At 32.7% G+C, this 18912-nt stretch overlaps 3 protein-coding genes across 3 annotated transcripts; 1 reads left to right on the top strand and 2 right to left on the bottom strand.

The window, feature by feature from the left end:
* The first annotated feature begins 949 nt into the window (after positions 1-949).
* LOC8266445 (intracellular protein transport protein USO1) lies at positions 950-6567 on the top strand. Its single transcript, XM_015715856.3, has 9 exons — positions 950-1412; positions 1680-1880; positions 1967-2089; positions 2189-2226; positions 2336-2441; positions 2637-4964; positions 5229-5384; positions 5797-5927; positions 6092-6567. Exons 1-9 carry the CDS (start codon positions 1335-1337, stop codon positions 6330-6332), a joined length of 3402 nt encoding a protein of 1133 aa, XP_015571342.2. The 5' UTR covers positions 950-1334; the 3' UTR covers positions 6333-6567.
* Positions 6568-9279: 2712 nt separating this feature from the next.
* LOC8266446 (protein LURP-one-related 11) lies at positions 9280-10461 on the bottom strand. The gene is made up of 3 exons (XM_002509728.4): positions 10076-10461; positions 9745-9975; positions 9280-9627 (listed from the first exon to the last, which is right to left on the bottom strand). The coding sequence occupies exons 1-3, from the start codon at positions 10337-10339 to the stop codon at positions 9493-9495; spliced, it is 630 nt and encodes a 209-aa protein (XP_002509774.1). The 5' UTR covers positions 10340-10461; the 3' UTR covers positions 9280-9492.
* Positions 10462-13597: 3136 nt separating this feature from the next.
* LOC8266447 (protein LURP-one-related 4) lies at positions 13598-14780 on the bottom strand. The gene is made up of 3 exons (XM_002509729.3): positions 14314-14780; positions 13990-14205; positions 13598-13882 (listed from the first exon to the last, which is right to left on the bottom strand). The coding sequence occupies exons 1-3, from the start codon at positions 14548-14550 to the stop codon at positions 13748-13750; spliced, it is 588 nt and encodes a 195-aa protein (XP_002509775.1). The 5' UTR covers positions 14551-14780; the 3' UTR covers positions 13598-13747.
* Positions 14781-18912: the final 4132 nt, after the last annotated feature.

The following is an 18912-nucleotide window of genomic DNA, read 5'->3' on the forward strand; positions in this document are numbered from 1 at the left end:
AAAATATTTTGCCCCACTCCCAGCTGGACGGCACACGTCGGGACATTATTCAAAACTCTATCTCTTTGCATGATCCCAAACATCCAATAAAAGTCATATCCCTACTCTATTATTTTTTACTAATTTAACTTTCAATATTTTTTAATAATTCTTTTTAATTTATAACATCTTTTATTTTTATTCATCTTTATGTATATATATTTTTATTCAATTCTATTATTTCTTTTAATATAAATTCATATATATATAATGAAGTTAACAATAAAAATTATATGGAAAAGAGATAAAAAAAAAGTAAAAATTTAAACGTGTCATAGAATAATCATAAAAAATTAAAAAATTAAATCTACGGAATTTAAAATAAAATCAAGTGTTAAAATCAGATTATATTACGACGTTAAATTTAGTATAAATATAAAAATAAAAATAATTGTATAAGAATTTTTATAATATTTTTGTTATATATAATTTTACGTTCTATAGATTTAAAAATAGAAAATAAAAATTTAAATGTCTAGTATTAGAAATCAAATAAGTGCATTTATCAAAGAAGAGAATTGATATCTTGCATTAACATAAAAATAAATCAAATAAAGATCCCATAATGGATAGAAGCATAAGTTTAATACAAATAATTTAGATTCTAGTAAATTAGTATTAAGGAAGCAAAAAGGAAATCATGTGTTAAAAAAAGTAAAAGAAGGAAATGAATGTCATAATATATAAAAAAAAAATAAAAAGTATATTTATATACTCACTCACTGTTCCCTTGACTCGAAGCATTACTGACAACTCCACCATTTGATTAATGGATTTAGGAGCCTTCTTTTCTAAAAAAATAAATAAATAAATAAATAAGGAAAAAGGAAAGCGTAGCTCCACCTACTATAATACTTTGTAATTTAATTAACTATTTATATAATAATATGTTAGTTTATTTGAATAAAAAAACAGGTGTCATCATCCTCTAAATGACACTGTTACAAACACCGAAGGACATAGAGAAAGAGAAAGAGAAAATCCAAACACAACACAGCTCGCAGCTGCTTCTTATCAGATCTGCTGCTTCTTTCTTGACTCGCTCTCCCGCTCAGCATTCTTCTATTCAGCTGACTCGATTGTCTCTCATTCTTTCTCTCCAACATTCCGATTTTTTCTGTGTGTCTATAGAGCATTTTCAGATAAAGCATAAAGATTAGTTCCTCTCTTTAAGCTGCATTGGATAGAGAGATCACGCAAATGTTGATATCCCGGCGAGTTTAGCCGGAGTTCCGGTGACTTTACTGGATTTTCCGGCGTATTAGTCGGTGGAGCTCCGGCTGTCTTAGAGAAAGATGTTCAGGTCTGCTAGATGGAGAAGTGAAAAGAACAAGATCAAGACTGTGTTCAAATTGCAGTTTCATGCAACTCAGGTAAATATTTCCATCTTATATATATATTTTTTGTTCAGCATTATTAGTTCACTAGTTCTATTTGCACGCTAAAATAAATGATTGGAAGATTTTTTTTTTTTGAATGTTTATTTAACTGTAACCTGACAGAAACAAGAAATTGATTGCATTAATTTGAGTCTTTAACAGCCATTTGACTCAATTCAGTCAAAATTCTACATGTGAATGAACATTGAGTGTGGAATTATCGTGTGTGAACTAACTAAATAGCGAAATCTATTAAAACAGGTATCGCAGCTGAATGCAGATACATTGGTGATATCGGTGATCCCTGGAGATATTGGGAAGCCAACAGCAAGACTAGATAAGGGTATAATTCGAGACGGAAGTTGTCGTTGGGAAAATCCTATTTATGAAACTGTGAAATTCACTCAAGATATAAAGACTGGGAAGTTCAATGAGAGAATTTACCATTTCATTGTCTCAACTGTAAGAAAATGATGTTATTTTATTGAGTTTGTTTTTTGTTAAGAGTGTTTCTTTCTCTGAGTTGGGTCGTTTTGGATTGTTTGTAGGGATCGTCCAAGAATAGTTTAGTTGGGGAAGTTTCGGTTGATTTTGCTACTTATGCTGAGGCTACAAAAGTTTCCACTGTTTCTCTTCCCTTGAAGAATTCCAAATCTAATGGGGTTTTGCATGTAAGTCCTTCCTCTCTGGTTGCCTTTACGAGTCAAATGATGAAATTGCAAATTTTAGTTGGTTTCTGAAATTTTATTTCTGATGTTGGTCTTCAATAGGTTTCAATTCAGCGGCTGCAGGGGAACATCTATCAGAGGTAGTCATTGGTTCAATGGTCCTGTTGTTATATTAATAGCTCTTTCCTAGCTTTAGAGTTTTCTTGATTGATTTCAATGTGATTTTTGGCTCTTCTGAGAGCTTTGCAGGGATGCGGAGGAAACTGAACATACAAACATCAAAATCCAGAATAGAACTCTGAACACCCTCTTAAGCAATGGCAATACAAAAGGCATTAAGAGTAGTTCTAATGAAGTATGTTCAACCTAATGCTAGAATTTAGTTATTTTATTCTTGGTTTGCATGACTTAGAGAGTTAGAGAATGCAAGACAGAGAGTTACTGCAAGAAATTCAATTTTCATCTCTTCATCCTTGTTTCTATTGTTTTTATTGCACAACTATAGAGATGGGTGATGAATGTACATTTCTCTATTTCTTTATCGTTGCAGGCTAGACAGCCTAGTGATGCCTCCCACAATTCTGAACTAAATGGTGACTGCAGAACATCTAGTGGATCTGATATTACAATGTCAAGTTCCGAGAGCAGCTCTGGGCTCAATACTCCTCGTGAACTTGGATTGAGAAATAATAGCATCCTACAGGATCCAACCAGCTTCATATCATCCCGGGGCCACACCACAGCTTCTCATAAGCCAACTACAAATGCTCCTGCAACAGTCTATGAAGAGCATCAACAATGGGAGTGGTCAGCAGATTCTGATCAAGGGGTAAGTACTGATGACTCAAAAGACAGTTCTCATGACACCCTTACAAGAGAAAGGTCACAAGGCACTTCTAGTATCGAGATCGAAAAGCTCAAGGCTGAAATTGTTGCTTTGGCTAGACAAGTAGATTTGTCAGAGCTGGAATTACAGACTCTGCGAAAGCAAATTGTAAAGGAGTGCAAAAGGGGGCAGGATCTCACAAGAGAAGTCACAGGCTTGAAAGAAGAGAGAGATGCACTCAAGGCAGAATGTGAGAAGCTTAAAACATTTCAGAAACGCATAGAGGATGCAAAAAGCAAAAACAAGTTACAGTTTGAGGGTGGGGATCCACGAGTTCTTCTTGATGAAATCAAACAAGAATTAAATTATGAGAAGGACCTCAATGCCAATCTTCGATTGCAACTGCAGAAGACCCAGGAATCAAATGCTGAGCTGATCCTTGCTGTAACAGATCTAGAAGAGATGCTGGAGCAGAAAAATTGGGAAATATCCAATCCTTCCAACAAATCAAAATCCTCTGAGAATGCCATGTTAAGAAGTTTGAGTGACGATGATGAGGAGCAGAAGGCGTTGGAAGACCTAGTTAAGGAGCACAAAGATGCTAAAGAAGCATACTTGCTGGAGCAAAAGATCATGGACCTCAGCAGTGAGATAGAGATCTGCAGGAGAGATAAAGATGAGCTAGAGATGCAAATGGAGCAGCTTGCACTTGACTATGAGATACTGAAGCAGGAGAACCATGACATGTCATATAAATTAGAGCAGAGTGAGCTGCAAGAACAACTGAAGATGCAATATGAATGTTCCTCTTCTTTTGTCAACATAAATGAACTCGAAGCCCAGATTGAAAGCTTGGAAGATGAACTCAAAAAGCAATCTAAAGAACACTCTGATTCTTTGGAGATCATAAATAAGCTTGAAGCTGAGATTCAGAGCTTGAAAAATGAACTCAAGAAGCAATCCAGAGAACACTCTGATTCTTTGGTGACCCTAAATAAATTTGAAGCCCATATCAAGAGCTTGGAGGATGAACTGGAGAAGCAATCCCAAGGATTTGAAGCTGATCTAGAAGCCATAACTCATGCAAAAGTTGAGCAGGAGCAAAGAGCCATCAGAGCGGAGGAAGCCTTAAGAAAGACAAGATGGAAGAATGCCAATACAGCTGAAAAGATTCAGGAGGAATTTAAAAGGCTGTCCGTGCAAGTGGCTTCCACATTTGATGCAAATGAGAAGGTGGCTATGAAAGCACTGGCAGAAGCTAATCAACTGCATCTGCAGAAAAGTCAACTTGAAGAAATGCTTCAGAAAGCAAATGAAGAGCTCCAATCGATTAGGGATGATTATGAGGCAAAAATGAATGGCCTCTCTACCCAGTTAAATTTCAGAGTGGGTCAGATAGAACAGATGTTGGTGGAAACTGATGACAAGTCCAAGCAGTTGGAACATCAAAAGAAGAATGAGGAAGAACTCATTGGATCTTTCTCTCAGGAAACCCAGAGGCTAAAAGGTGAGATTGAAAAGCTCAAGATAGAAAATAATATCCTTTCTGAACAAGCAGAACAGAAAGAGAATTTCAAAGTTGAATTGGAACAGTTGAAGTTGTCAATTAAGCACACTGAAGAGCTCATACAAAAAGGTAATAGAGAAAGAAATAACTTGGCGAGTACACTTGCTTTGGCAAAGAAGGAAGCAGAGAAGTTGCTGGAGGAGTTGAATAGAATGATATTGCTCAAGGATGAGAAGGAGAAAGCAATAAGTCTCTTACAGACAGAAGTGAAAACGCTGAAAGCTCAATATGATGACCTGAAACACTCTCTTTCAGAGGATGAGTTGGAGAAAGAAAAACTTAGGAAGCAGGTATTCCAGTTAAAGGGTGATCTTAAGAAAAAGGAAGACATAATCACCAGTATTGAGAAGAAGCTCAAGGAAAGCAACAAACGTGCAGCAGTTGCTGATTGCACAAAAACTAATCTCAGGAACAACAAGTCTGCTCCAGTTCCTCAAGGCTCTAAAGAGGCTGCAAATCTGAGGGAGAAAATAAAATTGCTTGAGGTAAATGTTTTACTTCCAAGTTGTGTTGCAAATGAAAAGCTTTGATTAGAACTTGCTAAGCTGAACAATGGTGTAGGTGGGAACAATGATAACCAGGTCAAAACCATGAGAGAGAAAATTCTTAGTCATTATCAGTTTAGAGTCATCGGTTCAAGTGCATTCTGGCCTTCTTATGATATCTTCATCTTTTGTCAAAGTTGATTTTTGACTTTTATTTTGGGCATGATGTTTAAATACTAACCATTTTATGATTTTGTCTCACAGGGACAGATAAAATTAAAGGAAACTGCTTTAGAAACCTCGGCAAACTCATTTTTGGAGAAGGAAAGGGATCTTCTAAACAAAATTGAAGAGTTGGAGGACAGATTAGAAGAACTCAATCAGAACAATGTAATTTTCTGTGACAACTCATGCCAAAAGGTAAGCAATGCCATCTCTACATTACATATCAGGGAAGAACTATCAGAAAAATAAGACTAACGATAGCGTAATGAAAGGAACGATGTCACTAAAGCACACACACAGTTTCATTTTGCGTCATCATAGTTTCATTTTGCATCATCATGGTTATCCGTCACCAAACTAGCATCAATGTAAACTTTCTTTTTGGCCTCCCATTGCTCCTTAGGTAAGGGGCTTGGGTGGGCTTTCACTCTCTTTCTCTCTGCTTTTTCTTCAGTAGCTAGACATAGATGAGTTTTGAGTCTTTCCTTTTGCAATTTATTTTCATGTTTAGGTGTCTATCCAGGCTTAACTATTGTTATTTGCTTCTAAATGGAAGTGCATACAGTATAGTACTATCACTTCTGAAACGCTTAATCTTGGGATGCAGGTACCTGAGGACACCATTGGCATTACTTCTAATGGTGGTTTAGCTGAAGATATTGCGAAAATGGATGAAAATCTAAGTAGCTCGGGGTGGATGTCCAGGGAAAATGGAACTGCAAAATCTGTAGCCAAGAGGTATGGTTTTGGGGAAAAAGGAATATTTAAGTTTAATTTAGTTGCGTTAGTTTATTCTAGCTTTGCTCCGAGTTTCTGTTACATATAGCTATTGCGTTAGATCTACCTCTAGTTCCTTATAAGCAAGTTTTTTAAACTTTTCTTTTCTCATTCTCTTCCATCAGTTATGCCTTTATATTAGAGAAAGAAATGAACGTCTGTGTCACCCATAACGGCGGTTCCAATAACCAGGAGTTATTGTGTGAATTAGAGTCATTAAAGGAGAGAAACAAATCCATGGAAAATGAATTGAAGGAGATGCAAGAGAGATATTCAGAAATAAGTCTCAAGTTTGCAGAGGTAGAAGGTGAAAGACAGCAGCTTGTTATGACAGTACGAAACCTAAAGAATGCCAAGAAGGGTTAATCATTTTTTTCCTGATATACTGAAACATATATACTGTGTATAGTATAGATTAAGTGGCTGAGCCAGCCAACACGGAAAATTCTACATGCGACAGTTCCATCAGAGTGAATAATTAATTTGTACAAAGTTAATACAAAATTACTAGCAGTCTGACTGTAGGTAAGGTTTCATCAATTCATGTTATTGTTGTAATTCTTTTAAAGCTTGTGATATATGTGATGATTTTCCATTAATATATTCTTTGCAAAATAGCAGTTCTCTAGTTTTAGCATGCTTGCAAAATAGCAGTTAAACAGGATTGTCTCTTTTTGTGCAACTTGCTTATTACTGGATTAAGATGACTATGAAAGTTATGACCAATTATCAATTATTTTATGGGAAAATTTATAAAAATCATGACGCATCCCCATAAAATTAGGACTAATCTAAAAAAACTTTCCTTCTTTATTCGGAGTAAGCTTTAGCATGCTTGTAATTGTAAACTTTAGCGTGCCTGAAAATAATTTAGGCACTTGAAGCAGTGTTATATGATTTGCATTCGTTTGAGTATCAGCAATTACATTTCAAATGTTGAGATCTGCCTTGAAACGAACCTCGCTATTCAGAATTCTTTATTGGTTTCCTCCTTTCCTCAGCAAGACAAGTTTGCTGTATTGATTCTTACAACTGTCTACAAGATTAAGTTCAATAGCTATCTTATCATGTATCAAACTTGTGATTATACAAGATGTCCGAGTCTGAACAAAGGAAACATGAAAACCAAACATGTCTGACAGCTTCACAAATCACAACTATTTCCCAGTGTAACAGAAAATGCCACAGGAGATCATATCAAAGAACTTGATTAGAGGTAGCGATGAAGTTTTGGTTGGTTCCCCTGAGCCTTACAAGCAATTCTCTTTCAATTCCCCATTATATGATTCTGGTGGTCCTCCTACTCCTTCAATATATAGTTGCAACTTGCAAAGACAGACAGACCTGGTAATTAAATAACTTTTTTTTTTTTTTTCTAAAGCGTGTGCAACAAAGAAGTGGTATGAACTTAGAGTAGTTGGGTACCCTTCAGAACTCCTTTTTAGGGTACTTAATTTAAGGGGAACTAAACACTTTTTATTAGAGTTAGCAGATGTTCTATCAGTTAAATGTAAAAGAAAACGAAGCTTTATATGATACCTAACAATTTCTAAATATATATCATCTATGAAAAATAAGAAAAAATATTATTTAACGATTGTTAGGCCACATATATATATATTACTAGTTTGGTGTTTTGAAATGCAGACACGTTTACAGAATGCTTCTTGGTTAATTTGCATGTTTTTTTTTCTCTTTTTCTTTGAGTGCAATGTATTATTTATTCTAAAGTTTTTGACTCATTCTAGAACTGCAAATATTAAACAAACATTACAATACAAAATTAAGGGAGTAAATGTTCATAGTTTTTGGACGGAGTTAATGACATGGAGACAAGGACTGAATTGCGACATTATTTTAGAATTTCTGTTGCTTGATCCAAATTCCAACAGATTATTTGAGTTTGAGTTAATTATTTTGGTCAAAAGCATTCTGAATTCCAAGATTTAATTATATTCAAATAAGTACTTTCACAACCAAAGAAGAACATGGGGATTATTTGCTGACTTAAAAAAACATTTTAAATTTCAGAGTGTGAATATGTATGTGCAGCTTAGTATTCATATGAACTAAAGTAATGACAATAATTTGACATAAGTGATTAAAATAACAAATATTTATAAGATAAGAAGATGAATGCTTGTTTGGGCTTAGGTACTTTATAATATAATGTTATAACTGCTAGTCTAAAGTCCACACTGTTCTATTAATATATAAGCCCTTCTGGCTAGAGATGTTTATATTATATACATATAGATATAAGATTTATCCTAAGGGACGATCCAATAATTAGGTGAAAGACTCTTTGGTTTAATCAATTAATAATGGTAGAGATATAAATGCATTATTGGGTCTTTAGTTACAAGCTTTTTTTGTTTACCTGGTTGGTTATTTTACTTTATGTCAGGTTTTTGGTTTTGCAAGCTCACTTATTTTGATTTGTGGTACAAATTACAGAAGTAGAAAGTCTTTTAACTTAAGACGCCCTGGGGAAAGTGATTCGATAATGTAATACCATTTGAATCGCTGGGAAGAAAATGGCAAAAGTTATGTTGGAATGTGGATCTAAAGTCTGGTGATCCACACGACAGAGCAGGGCAACTTCTATACGGGAAGGGAGTTATTTGCTTACTTTCGGTATCATACACTCAGTTATTACATGACAAAAAGAATACTAATCATAATTTAAGATTTTTTTATTGTGTTTTTCCTATTTTTAAATAAAAACTAAAAAATGTTTGCTAAAAATATATATTTTAAAAAATAAAATTCACTTTTCAAAGGACTTCTTTTCTAAACACCGCAAAGGGCAGTCGAGATTATTAGTGATTTGATGAAAAGAATACAGTGAAAATGAATTTCTCTAAATCAAGCGAGAGACAGAATGATAATTACAGAATGAAAAATAAAGATAAAAACGAGAAGATGATAATGCGAGAGAGAATAGGAAACCAAATAAAAAAATTTAAAAAAAAAAAAAAAAAACAAGAGGATAAGAAGAAACTGGAGAAAAGAAAATATAAAACAATTATGACGAAACAACGATTTGACGTTTTGTTTTTCTGATCATGGAAACAAATAATTATCCAGAAGTTTATGTTACTGATTTATTTATTGTCTCTGTTTTGATCTCCTGCAATAGAAGCCTAACCCTTTTTCTTTTTTAAAAATAATCTGAAAGGATACTCAGTTTCATTATTTATTCTTTCTTAATATATTATTTTGAACCCGTCGTATAAAAAGAAGGGTCCAAATCATCCGAGATTTAAAATATACTTCAGAAAGTAGAACTATTTATCATTGAAGATGATCATAAGAAAACTGAAGCTTTATGTAATTTGTATTGAATTTGTGTCTAATTACAGCTCTGTATACAATTGTTAAAGAAGAGAGAGAGAAACCAAATCTATTGCTAAAACAGTCGATTAAATTCCCGAAAAAGAAAAAGAACAAAAATCCTCCCAGATCAGCTAAGAAAATTGGCAAACCTAAAGTCAGTCAAAGAATTTCTTTCTCTGCAGTAAATTTACAGCCTGTGAATCATCAACCCGTAAACAGTCACTAGAGCCATGATAAAAGAGTGATCGACATGAGGCTCCACCGCCAAGGTCAATACATCATCTCCTAATACTATTCCTGTAGATGTTTGCTTTCTTGTAGCCTGCACAATTCAAGAATTTAGCTGTTAAAATCAACTCTTGACCCGAGAATGATTTACATCTTTTTTAATTTGAACTGTAATGATCATAGACAGAAGAACAAGAAAAAGCAAGCTCACCTTTGCAACTAGTCCTCCGTTGCTATCTGTGATCTTGAATGCTGATTTACCAGCTGAGGCTTTTAACTTGTAGTAACCATCTTGCCAAGTACCAGATCTAACAGCAATTTTACAAGATAAATTGCGTTTGAGAATTCTTGAACTTTGTCGAACTTGAAAGAAAGGCTTTTGTTTTCTTGATTTCAACTCATCACTTTTGTAACCTTTCCATTGTCTGAAAAGCAATTGTTTCTGCACAAAGTTGAAGAAAATTATACTCAGCTTTCAGTTTTCTGTGTATATCAAGAAAACTAGGTAGTCTTTACAAAACAAAAACAAAAAATGGACATACCCTTATAGTAAAAAGAACTCTGCCCTTAAGATCCATGAGATAAACCTCACTGCTCCCCTTCTTGTCATAGTTATCAACACGATAAACGATCTCACCATTATCATTGTAAACAGTGCATCCATTTGCTTGCATGACAAGGGATTTCATCCATATAGTATAGCTTTCTGTCTTGGAAGCGGTCATGCAAGAAGTAGTAGAGGAAGAGCTGCAAGCAGAATCTTCCTCATCGCTAGCTAGAAGAAGGAAAGGATGAACTTTGGCCATTGAAACTGATGAGCTTTGATTTGTGAGATGAGGAGAGAGAGAGTTGGTAATTCCTTGGATTATTGGCTGCAGTCAATTATAGCTGGTGTGTGAGACTCTGATGATGTTTGAATGGTCCATAGTGTATGTGTGTGTGTGTATATATATAAAGTGAAGTCATGATTTTATTTTTCCTTTTTTGCTCTTTTTAAAGGAAAAAGTCATGAAATTATTTGTTTAGTCTATAAATTTATTTAGAATGCTTAAATATTAGATATAATCACGTTTATGGCGTGCAATTATGATGTTCATTTGAGTATTAAGTAACGTTGAGAATCTTAAGATCATGATCCACACTTTTATTTTTCCAAGATTATAGATATTGATGCCTTAAATTAGATTAATTAACATTCACAACGTTGAAGATATTGTGTTACTTCTTATTCAAACTCAAGGATTTGATTATAATTATATACTAAAAAAATTAAGTATAAGAGAGGGTGGATATATATAAATCAGATACTGGATGTTTCCTTGTTTATCTTCATCCAACAACAAAGGAATGAAACTCCAATTGACTAACAAAAGCAAATGGCTGGTGAAGAAGATTAATTAGTCATTTTAAATCATTTCCCACTTCATTAATTCTCACATGAAGATTTAAGTTTAGTCCAACAGCACTTCAAGTTTCTTTATTTTTCGACTGAATCAGTGGACAATTTTTGAGACTGCTGCTTGGTTTGTATATAATAGAGGCAAGCAAGGCACATGGCTGACTGGTTCCTGAGTAGACAGCCTGACAGCCTCTCTTTCTCTTGCAACATTTTTAGTATTTTACTTTCTTGTATCAGAAAGCTGTTTCTTCTTTTCCTATTTATTTACTATTGTTGAGGAAAATTATATATATTATGTAATTCTCATCTAAATATGTATATTAAATACATCTAAGTTTTAGCAAGCTTTCATCATGTTAATTTAGTTTTCTATATATATATTTTTTTATATTATCAATGAGCTTATATATTATTACTGAAGAAACACACACAAAAGCCGCAAGGTTAAAATCTTTTCAAAGATTTGATCAGTGATTAATTAGCTGAGGCAGTTGGGGAGAAGAAGCAACAGACCGATGTGCTTCACAATGTTCTAACATCCTTCAAATTAATTCCAAAATTTTGGTCAAAACAAACTAATACAAAATAAGAAAATAAAAGTAATGTTCGTGATGGTGTTCGAACAGTGAGCACGTATGTAGATGTAAACATAAACGTGTGTTCTTGAGGAATCTTCGTACTCTGTAATAAGACATGCACGCCCGTCTTCTTTTTTTTTTCTTTTTTCAATTTAAAGTACATTAGAGAAAGAGTACATTGGTGGGAAGGTGAATCGACACTTCCGATGATATTTGGTTTGGGGTTTCATTCCATAAAAGAAAATTACCATTTTTAGTGGCTAATTAAAATTAAGTAGAGATAGACTATTGTATTATTTTGATTACATATATTTGGGTAGGTTTTCTTTTTATATAAAAGAAAAATCATCAATCCGTGTGAATGCCAGAATAGATAATATTACGATGAAGTTCAACACTTTATGATTTATTTTTTAAAATGTTACTAGCTGATATATTCATTAATATTTAAAAATTAACAATAGAAATATGCTTTTTTTAATTAAAAAATAATTTATTAGTTGATATGTTAATTATATTTATATAAATAAATTAAAAATATAACAAACATCAAAGTTATAAATTATTATGATACATATGTATTAAAATTATGCTTATAGGTCAGAAATTTATTAATATCATCAATATTTTTAGAAAATTATTTATAAATACTTTAAAATTAATAATTTTTTCTTTTATTTTGTAAATTTCTTTAAAAAAATAATGTTTTTTTATTTTTTTTTAAATACAGTAGTATGATTGTTGTTTTCTGTTGTTTTATCAAAAAACAAATAAAGAAAAACAAACAAAAAAATCAATATCGAAAAGAATAAAAAAAAAAACAATATTTTTTATATTCTTATACAGTAAAAATAAAAGTTACGCCGTATTTTCTATAAAAAATAAAAAATATGAATATTTATTTTGTTATTTTCCCATATCTTTATAGGATATAAAGATGAATAACCAAGCCCATCGGTAGTTTAGAATAGGAATTCTGGGTAGTTAAGGGTATTTAATTGGAATTGACATATTTAGCTGAAAATTGCCATTAAAAATAAGAAAGAAGAATAATTATCGTGGGTGCCACAAAATGCAATAGAAATTGGGAGAGGAAGTTGAGGTCATTATCCAGCCAGAAAGAAGAGAAACTCAGCAAAGGGTATATATATTATACACAAATGCACGTTGACATCAAAGGCAAAGAAAGAAATTGTTGAGTAATAGACGCAGTTGGCCTGCTAAATGGGTAGCATTTATTGAATGCTATGTCGTTAACATTCTTCAAAAGAATTGTATAGTTTTCAGTGGCCAGCTTTGCTGCCCTTTTTTGTGACAAGAGAAATGTATTGTCATATGGGTTATGTCCTGGCAATGGCATTACATGAATTTGCATTGTTGATAGTATTTATGAGGAAGAGTACTCATCAAAGACCAGACCTCACTTAACATATACAAACAGTGATGCAGAACTAATCATATTCATTTCCTGTCTTTACCTGGATGTGGCATTTTCTCCACGGCACAATTTTGATTTTATTGATCCCCTTGTCTCCTTTCTTCTGCTTTCATACAGTGGTCAAGAAAAATTATAGTAGTATATTTAATAAGAATGACATTCTTTAGCCAATGAACTCCCTTTTTAGGACTCTTTAACTGAGTTCCAATTTCCAAGGATAAACGTCTATTGCCATCTTCACAGGCAGCATTAATTACCATCTAAACACTGTCTTGACCATGCTTTTCCTTGTTTCTCTTTTGGCGCTACTAGCTAGATTATTCTTATTATTATTATATAAGATAGCGGTATTAAGATTAATCAATCAATTAATTATTTTGAAAAATTCAAATATTAATTTTTATTATCATATGTGTCTAGAATTGTTTTTTCAATATTTACATTTTCTTCTTATCCCTTTCTTCTATTTAGCATAAAATGGCCTGATTCAAACATGAGAATGAAATAGGCTACCAATTGATGGTAACATGCTGATGCACTCGGAGCAAAATAGTAACCCTTTTTTTCTTTCTGTACCGCAGAGTAAAACTTCCAAACATGAAACCTCGGATACTAACTATAAGACTTTACTACTGTAACTGGGGCATAATACTCTTTATCAGTATTTGTGTAAGAACTTGCTACAAGAAAATACTTTCTATGAAAAATTCTGGGTAAAGAAAATATATATATATATATATACAGATTGAGGTGCCTGCATGTGCTAAACCTGCCCTCTCAAATAAAAATTTAAAAAAATCTACAATTTGCGATTGATTAATCCATAAACAGTAATAATTGCCATGACAAGGGAATGATCCATATGAGGCTCCACAATCAAAGTTAACACATCATCTCCTAATGTAATTCCTGAAGATGATTGCTTCTGCTTCACCTGGATAAACCCTTACAAGCATTAGCATACCAGATGTTTTTGGATTTAATTAGTCACTAAGCCTATATATTAGGAAAAAGAAATTGAAATATTATTATTTAACTAACCTCCGCAACTGCATCTCCTTCGAAATCTACGATTCTAAAAGCTGCTCTTTGTCCCAATTTCACTATCCAGTATTTGTCAAAACCTACAGTAACTTGACAGGCTAAATTTCCCATACAGATACTGCAACATTTTCTAACTTGAAACCATGGCTTCTCCTTGTTTATATCAGCAACATTCCATCTATAGCCATACCAACTTCCGAAAAGTAGTAATCTCTGCAAAAACATCGAGAAAACAAGAAAACCCAATTCAGAAACTCTGCAGTCATTAATTTGCAAATAACGTACGCCAGCATGAAATCAAAACACCACGGCAATTAATACCTTTCTTCTGATGGTGACAAGAACTCGGCCACGAAGATCCATCAGATAAACTTCGCTGCTGCACTTTTTGTCATAGTTTTCAACGCGATAAACAATCTCACCATTGGTATCAAAAACAGTGCAACCATTAGTATGGCAGACTAATGATTTCATCCATACCGTAAATGTTTCTCTTCTAAAAGTCATGAGATCGAAAGCAGGAGAAGGTGCTGCTCTGTGAGGGAAAACCTTAGCCATTAACAAAAACTATGGCTTATGGAGATGAAAAGAGGTATATGAATGTATATTGTATTTTATTTATTTATGTTTCGTACACACAAATTTAATGTGCGACTTCAAAAATTATAAAATTATTCAACGAGACAGTCATGGAAGATTATATTATAAAATATGAATTTTTTTAAGCTTAGACCTTTGGTACTGTTTGATTAGAATAACGTTTTACTTATGAAAAAGAAATAATTTAAAATTTGAAGCTTCTGGGTACTAAGTCCCTTTTCTATCCAAGCTGTTCTATTCTCCTTTTCTTTTTTCAGTCAGACAGTTGAATTGGGTTTAAGGTGCTGTGCACCATGCTTTGGACCACATTAAGGTATGGTACGCCACTTCTATTTCTTCTTTTCTGAAATCTCTTCACTTAGGCTGATTAATTAACTCTAGTTTTTCTAGGTTCAATCGTCGACATCATTCTTTTGTTTTGTTTTTTCTTCTTCTTTCTATTCAATTGAAGTTATTGAGTTAGAGATTACTAATTAATAGAAACAGTCAATTGGTTATATACTTATTGTAAAGATGATATCTCAATTAGTGCAAAGAGAAGGCTTATAATTTAAGATTTTTTTCTCCATTTGAGCTATATGTTAAGTAAAGATAAAACTCATCGAATCATTTAAAATCGTATCAGTTTCTTATATCAAAAAATTTGTGAAGAAATAGAGTATATCTTCTTTATCTAAGTCTTAAATTTTAAATAATGATCAAAGATAGTATATCACTCGTATCCAGATTGAAAGAATTATGAAGAAAAGAGATATCACTCATGATCTATCTGAACTATGGCCCATAAGGATAAATATACGACCCATCGAGCTAACTCCCAGAATATAGAATTCCCTTCTGTTCCTTTCCATTGTCTGTTTTTGCCTAATGGAATAAAGAAACGGGTACCCCTATTGTAAAAGGTGAGGTGGAGCAAAGTGATTGGTGGAGAAGTGAGTCAACTAGAGAGCAGCATGCCAGCTTTGAAGCCATTGATTTTTAGGCTCTAGCATGTGTAGGGTATGTTTGTCGCTTTAGAAAAATAAGCATCTACTGATCAGAGCAACCACCTCTTCCTCTTCCCTTTCTCCATTTCTTTTTCTTTAATATCTATTAATATGTTAATCAAATTCAACCGGAGTAATAGCCCGATAAGTACCAAAATTTTAGTTTATATTTTCAATTGATACCGATGTTTTAATTTTTTTTAGTACCGAAACTTTGATTTCCATTATAAACGACGGTACTCATTAGGATATCAGCATTTCACTCGTCATATGCGTCACACTTGACTTTTCGATAAATTGCCATATTGGTATCAAAATTTTACTATTCTATTCAAATAGTACCAATTTTTTAATTTGTTTCTTTTTAGTATTATATCTATTATTTTTATTTCAATTTATGGTCGATGATGGAGACTCGCCTAAAGACGAATCCCTATGCGAGTTAAGAACTCGAAAATACTTGACAGTCCACCTAAACACTAACATACTCAATAGACGAACCATCATTCCACACACCGACAAAGTACTACTCCTGAATAACCGAAACCCATATTCCTCTTGGTCTTTAGGATCAGACCAAACATGAAAATAACTAACACTTCTCTTATAAATACCCACCTAAAATATTGATGAAAGGCTAATACTAATACAACCCTCCAACATTATTTCTTAAACCCTTGAAGCGAATTACATTGTTATTAATACACTTTTAGTGACATTAGTACTCGTTGGAATTTTAATAATTTTTTGCTGACGTGGCAATTGAAAGTTTATCTAAGCATGATACTAATTAATACATCAATAAAAAAATTATTAAAATTTTAATAGGTACTATTAATTGAAATATAAATAATGAATATGGTACTAAAAAGAAACAAATTGAAGAATTTATATATTATTTGGATATAAATGGAAAAGATTTGGTAACAATGAGATAATTTATCTAAAGTCAAGTATGACCTGGAGGGTGAGTGGAATACTGATATAGAGCTCTACCCTTCACGCATTAAAAAAAATTAAAATATTGATAACAATTGAAAAGATAAACTATAGTTTTCATACAACGTAGCTATATTAACCACTTTATACAGAAACCATATATGCTTGTAATGGATTTATATTTTTTCTAGAGGCTGTTCACGTCATGCACTAATTTGCCCATGTATTTGCTTACGATAATCAGTTCAATTGTACAGCAACTTTACGTTCAAAAGAGCACAAACGTTTACTAATTAAAAGGCGAAAAGGGGCAAAACCCTCGTCATTTTTATAATTTATGGCTGCTTATTAGTTTATTCAAATGAAAGCCAACAAGGATTGGCAGTGAATTAACCTGTCATATACCACCTGGAAGTTCGGTAATATTCAAGTTGCCTTTTCAAGAATCTGATCCTAATCTCTTTGCTTACTAAGATTAGTTAATGATCAAGAAAGAGTTATAATATTAATGGCTTTAGTTCACTGTGCAGTAGTGGAATGCTGATATAAAGTTTACAAGTTCATGCACGTCGCCACATCGGATGCTTACCCCTTCTCACTGCATGTGATGTGTAAACCCTACGCCAAATTCAGCGTGTTAGGTGCGCCTCCGCCTGTTACATGCAAACGATTTGATGGTTTTCCTAATAAAGAAAAAAACGAAAAGATGTAATCATGTTTCCTTTTAAATTTCTTTTAACCACTTTTTCTTTTTTCTTTTTTCTTTTTTTTTTTAAATAAATAAAATAAAATAATATCCGATAGCTGTAAAGAATTTGGTGTCATTAGCCTGTCTAGCTTAACAAGGAGCTAACTATTCTTTTGGAGTGAAAAAGAAAAACTGTCATTAATAGGAGCTTCGTTTTTTAATTATTTAGAAGTTAATTCTGTAGTTCAGGCTAACTAAGGAATTAAGGATTCACGTGGTTTTCACAAATTTAAAATGGAGTATGAAATTAGTTTTGCGTAATTGCTCTGGAACATAATGATCTTGGAAAAGGCACAAAAGTGTAATAATGATGTTGAAAGAAGGCACGTAGCTTAAGGAAGGCTGCTAATGCTACATATCTACTTTAGACTTTTATTGTTTATACATTTAAAAATCAACAAGCAACTGTTTTGGTCTTCATGTTGTGCAGACTATCTCCCTTATTCCTTAGCCATTCAAAATAATATTCTTTCTGAGGTGTCGTTTGATTTCGAAATTGAAATTGAAATTGAGTTGCTGATCACTTTTGTTCGTCTTCTGGAATAAAATTAGAATTCTAAACCCAATTGCTCCTGCAAACTAGATTTTGGCTTACTATAGTAATTCTTCAATTCCTAGCTGAGATTCTTAAAATTTCCATTTTAATTTCGTGTTTGCTAATTAGTTATTGAAAACTCTTGTGTTGGGTGCACTCCTAACTCAGATTTGCAAGGTAACAATAAATAGGTCGACGATATCTATTTGAAAAACCAGCAAATTCACTCCTATAATCATATTATTTATTTGATCCGTCAGAGTTACTATGCCCATCTCCTCACTTATTACAGCCTTGGAAGACTGAGTTGGAGTACACTCAGGACAAGAGTTATCAATTATCATTGGTACTCTCACTTTTCCCCTTTGAATTGAAAAATATGAAGTATAAAGAAGCTGAAGAAGGAAAAAAAAGGGTGTAGAGAAGCAGCCTAAGTCCAGTTAACTCATATTTGACCATGACCGAGTTCTGGAAGTCATCCACATAACATAAAGGTGCACGAGATTGAAAGTAACAAAGTTAAAAAGTGGACGTAGAACGTTGGATCCCAATATCTTTTCTCTTGATTCGTTTAAAATTCAAAAAAAAAAAATTATACCGATTGAGATGAACGCGATTCAGTTTAAGATCTAGTATCAGACGTCTCATATATTCTCTTTTCGACTCCTGTTATTTTTGGCTCATTTTCTATCCCACATTAAAAGCTAAGAAAATGAAGATGTGGTTCCAAGTCTATAAATAATGGGCTTTCTTTTCCTTTTTATTGTAAAAAAAAAAAACAATTGGTCTTATATTTTTATGGGCTAAATTATATTTCTCTTCTTTCTCTTCTTAGTAATTTTTTATTGTAATTCTATTAAAATAAAAAAAATATTATTTTGATAATATCCGAGAAAATAAGTATAATTTTGGTCGAATTTCGTTAAAGTTTTGATGCTCATTTTTTTATTATTTATTTAATAGCTTATTTGTCAGGTAATTTTACAAGTGATTTATTATACCTAAAATTATTTAAAAATTTATTTCTCAATTATAATTTTTCAATTGTAGTGGAAACTAATCCGATTTCCACAACAACTCTAACCCTAAAACTCATGAAACGCATAATTAAA

This window comes from Ricinus communis, chromosome 5, assembly GCF_019578655.1.
Source record: "Ricinus communis isolate WT05 ecotype wild-type chromosome 5, ASM1957865v1, whole genome shotgun sequence".
NCBI classification, from domain to species: Eukaryota; Viridiplantae; Streptophyta; class Magnoliopsida; order Malpighiales; family Euphorbiaceae; genus Ricinus; species Ricinus communis.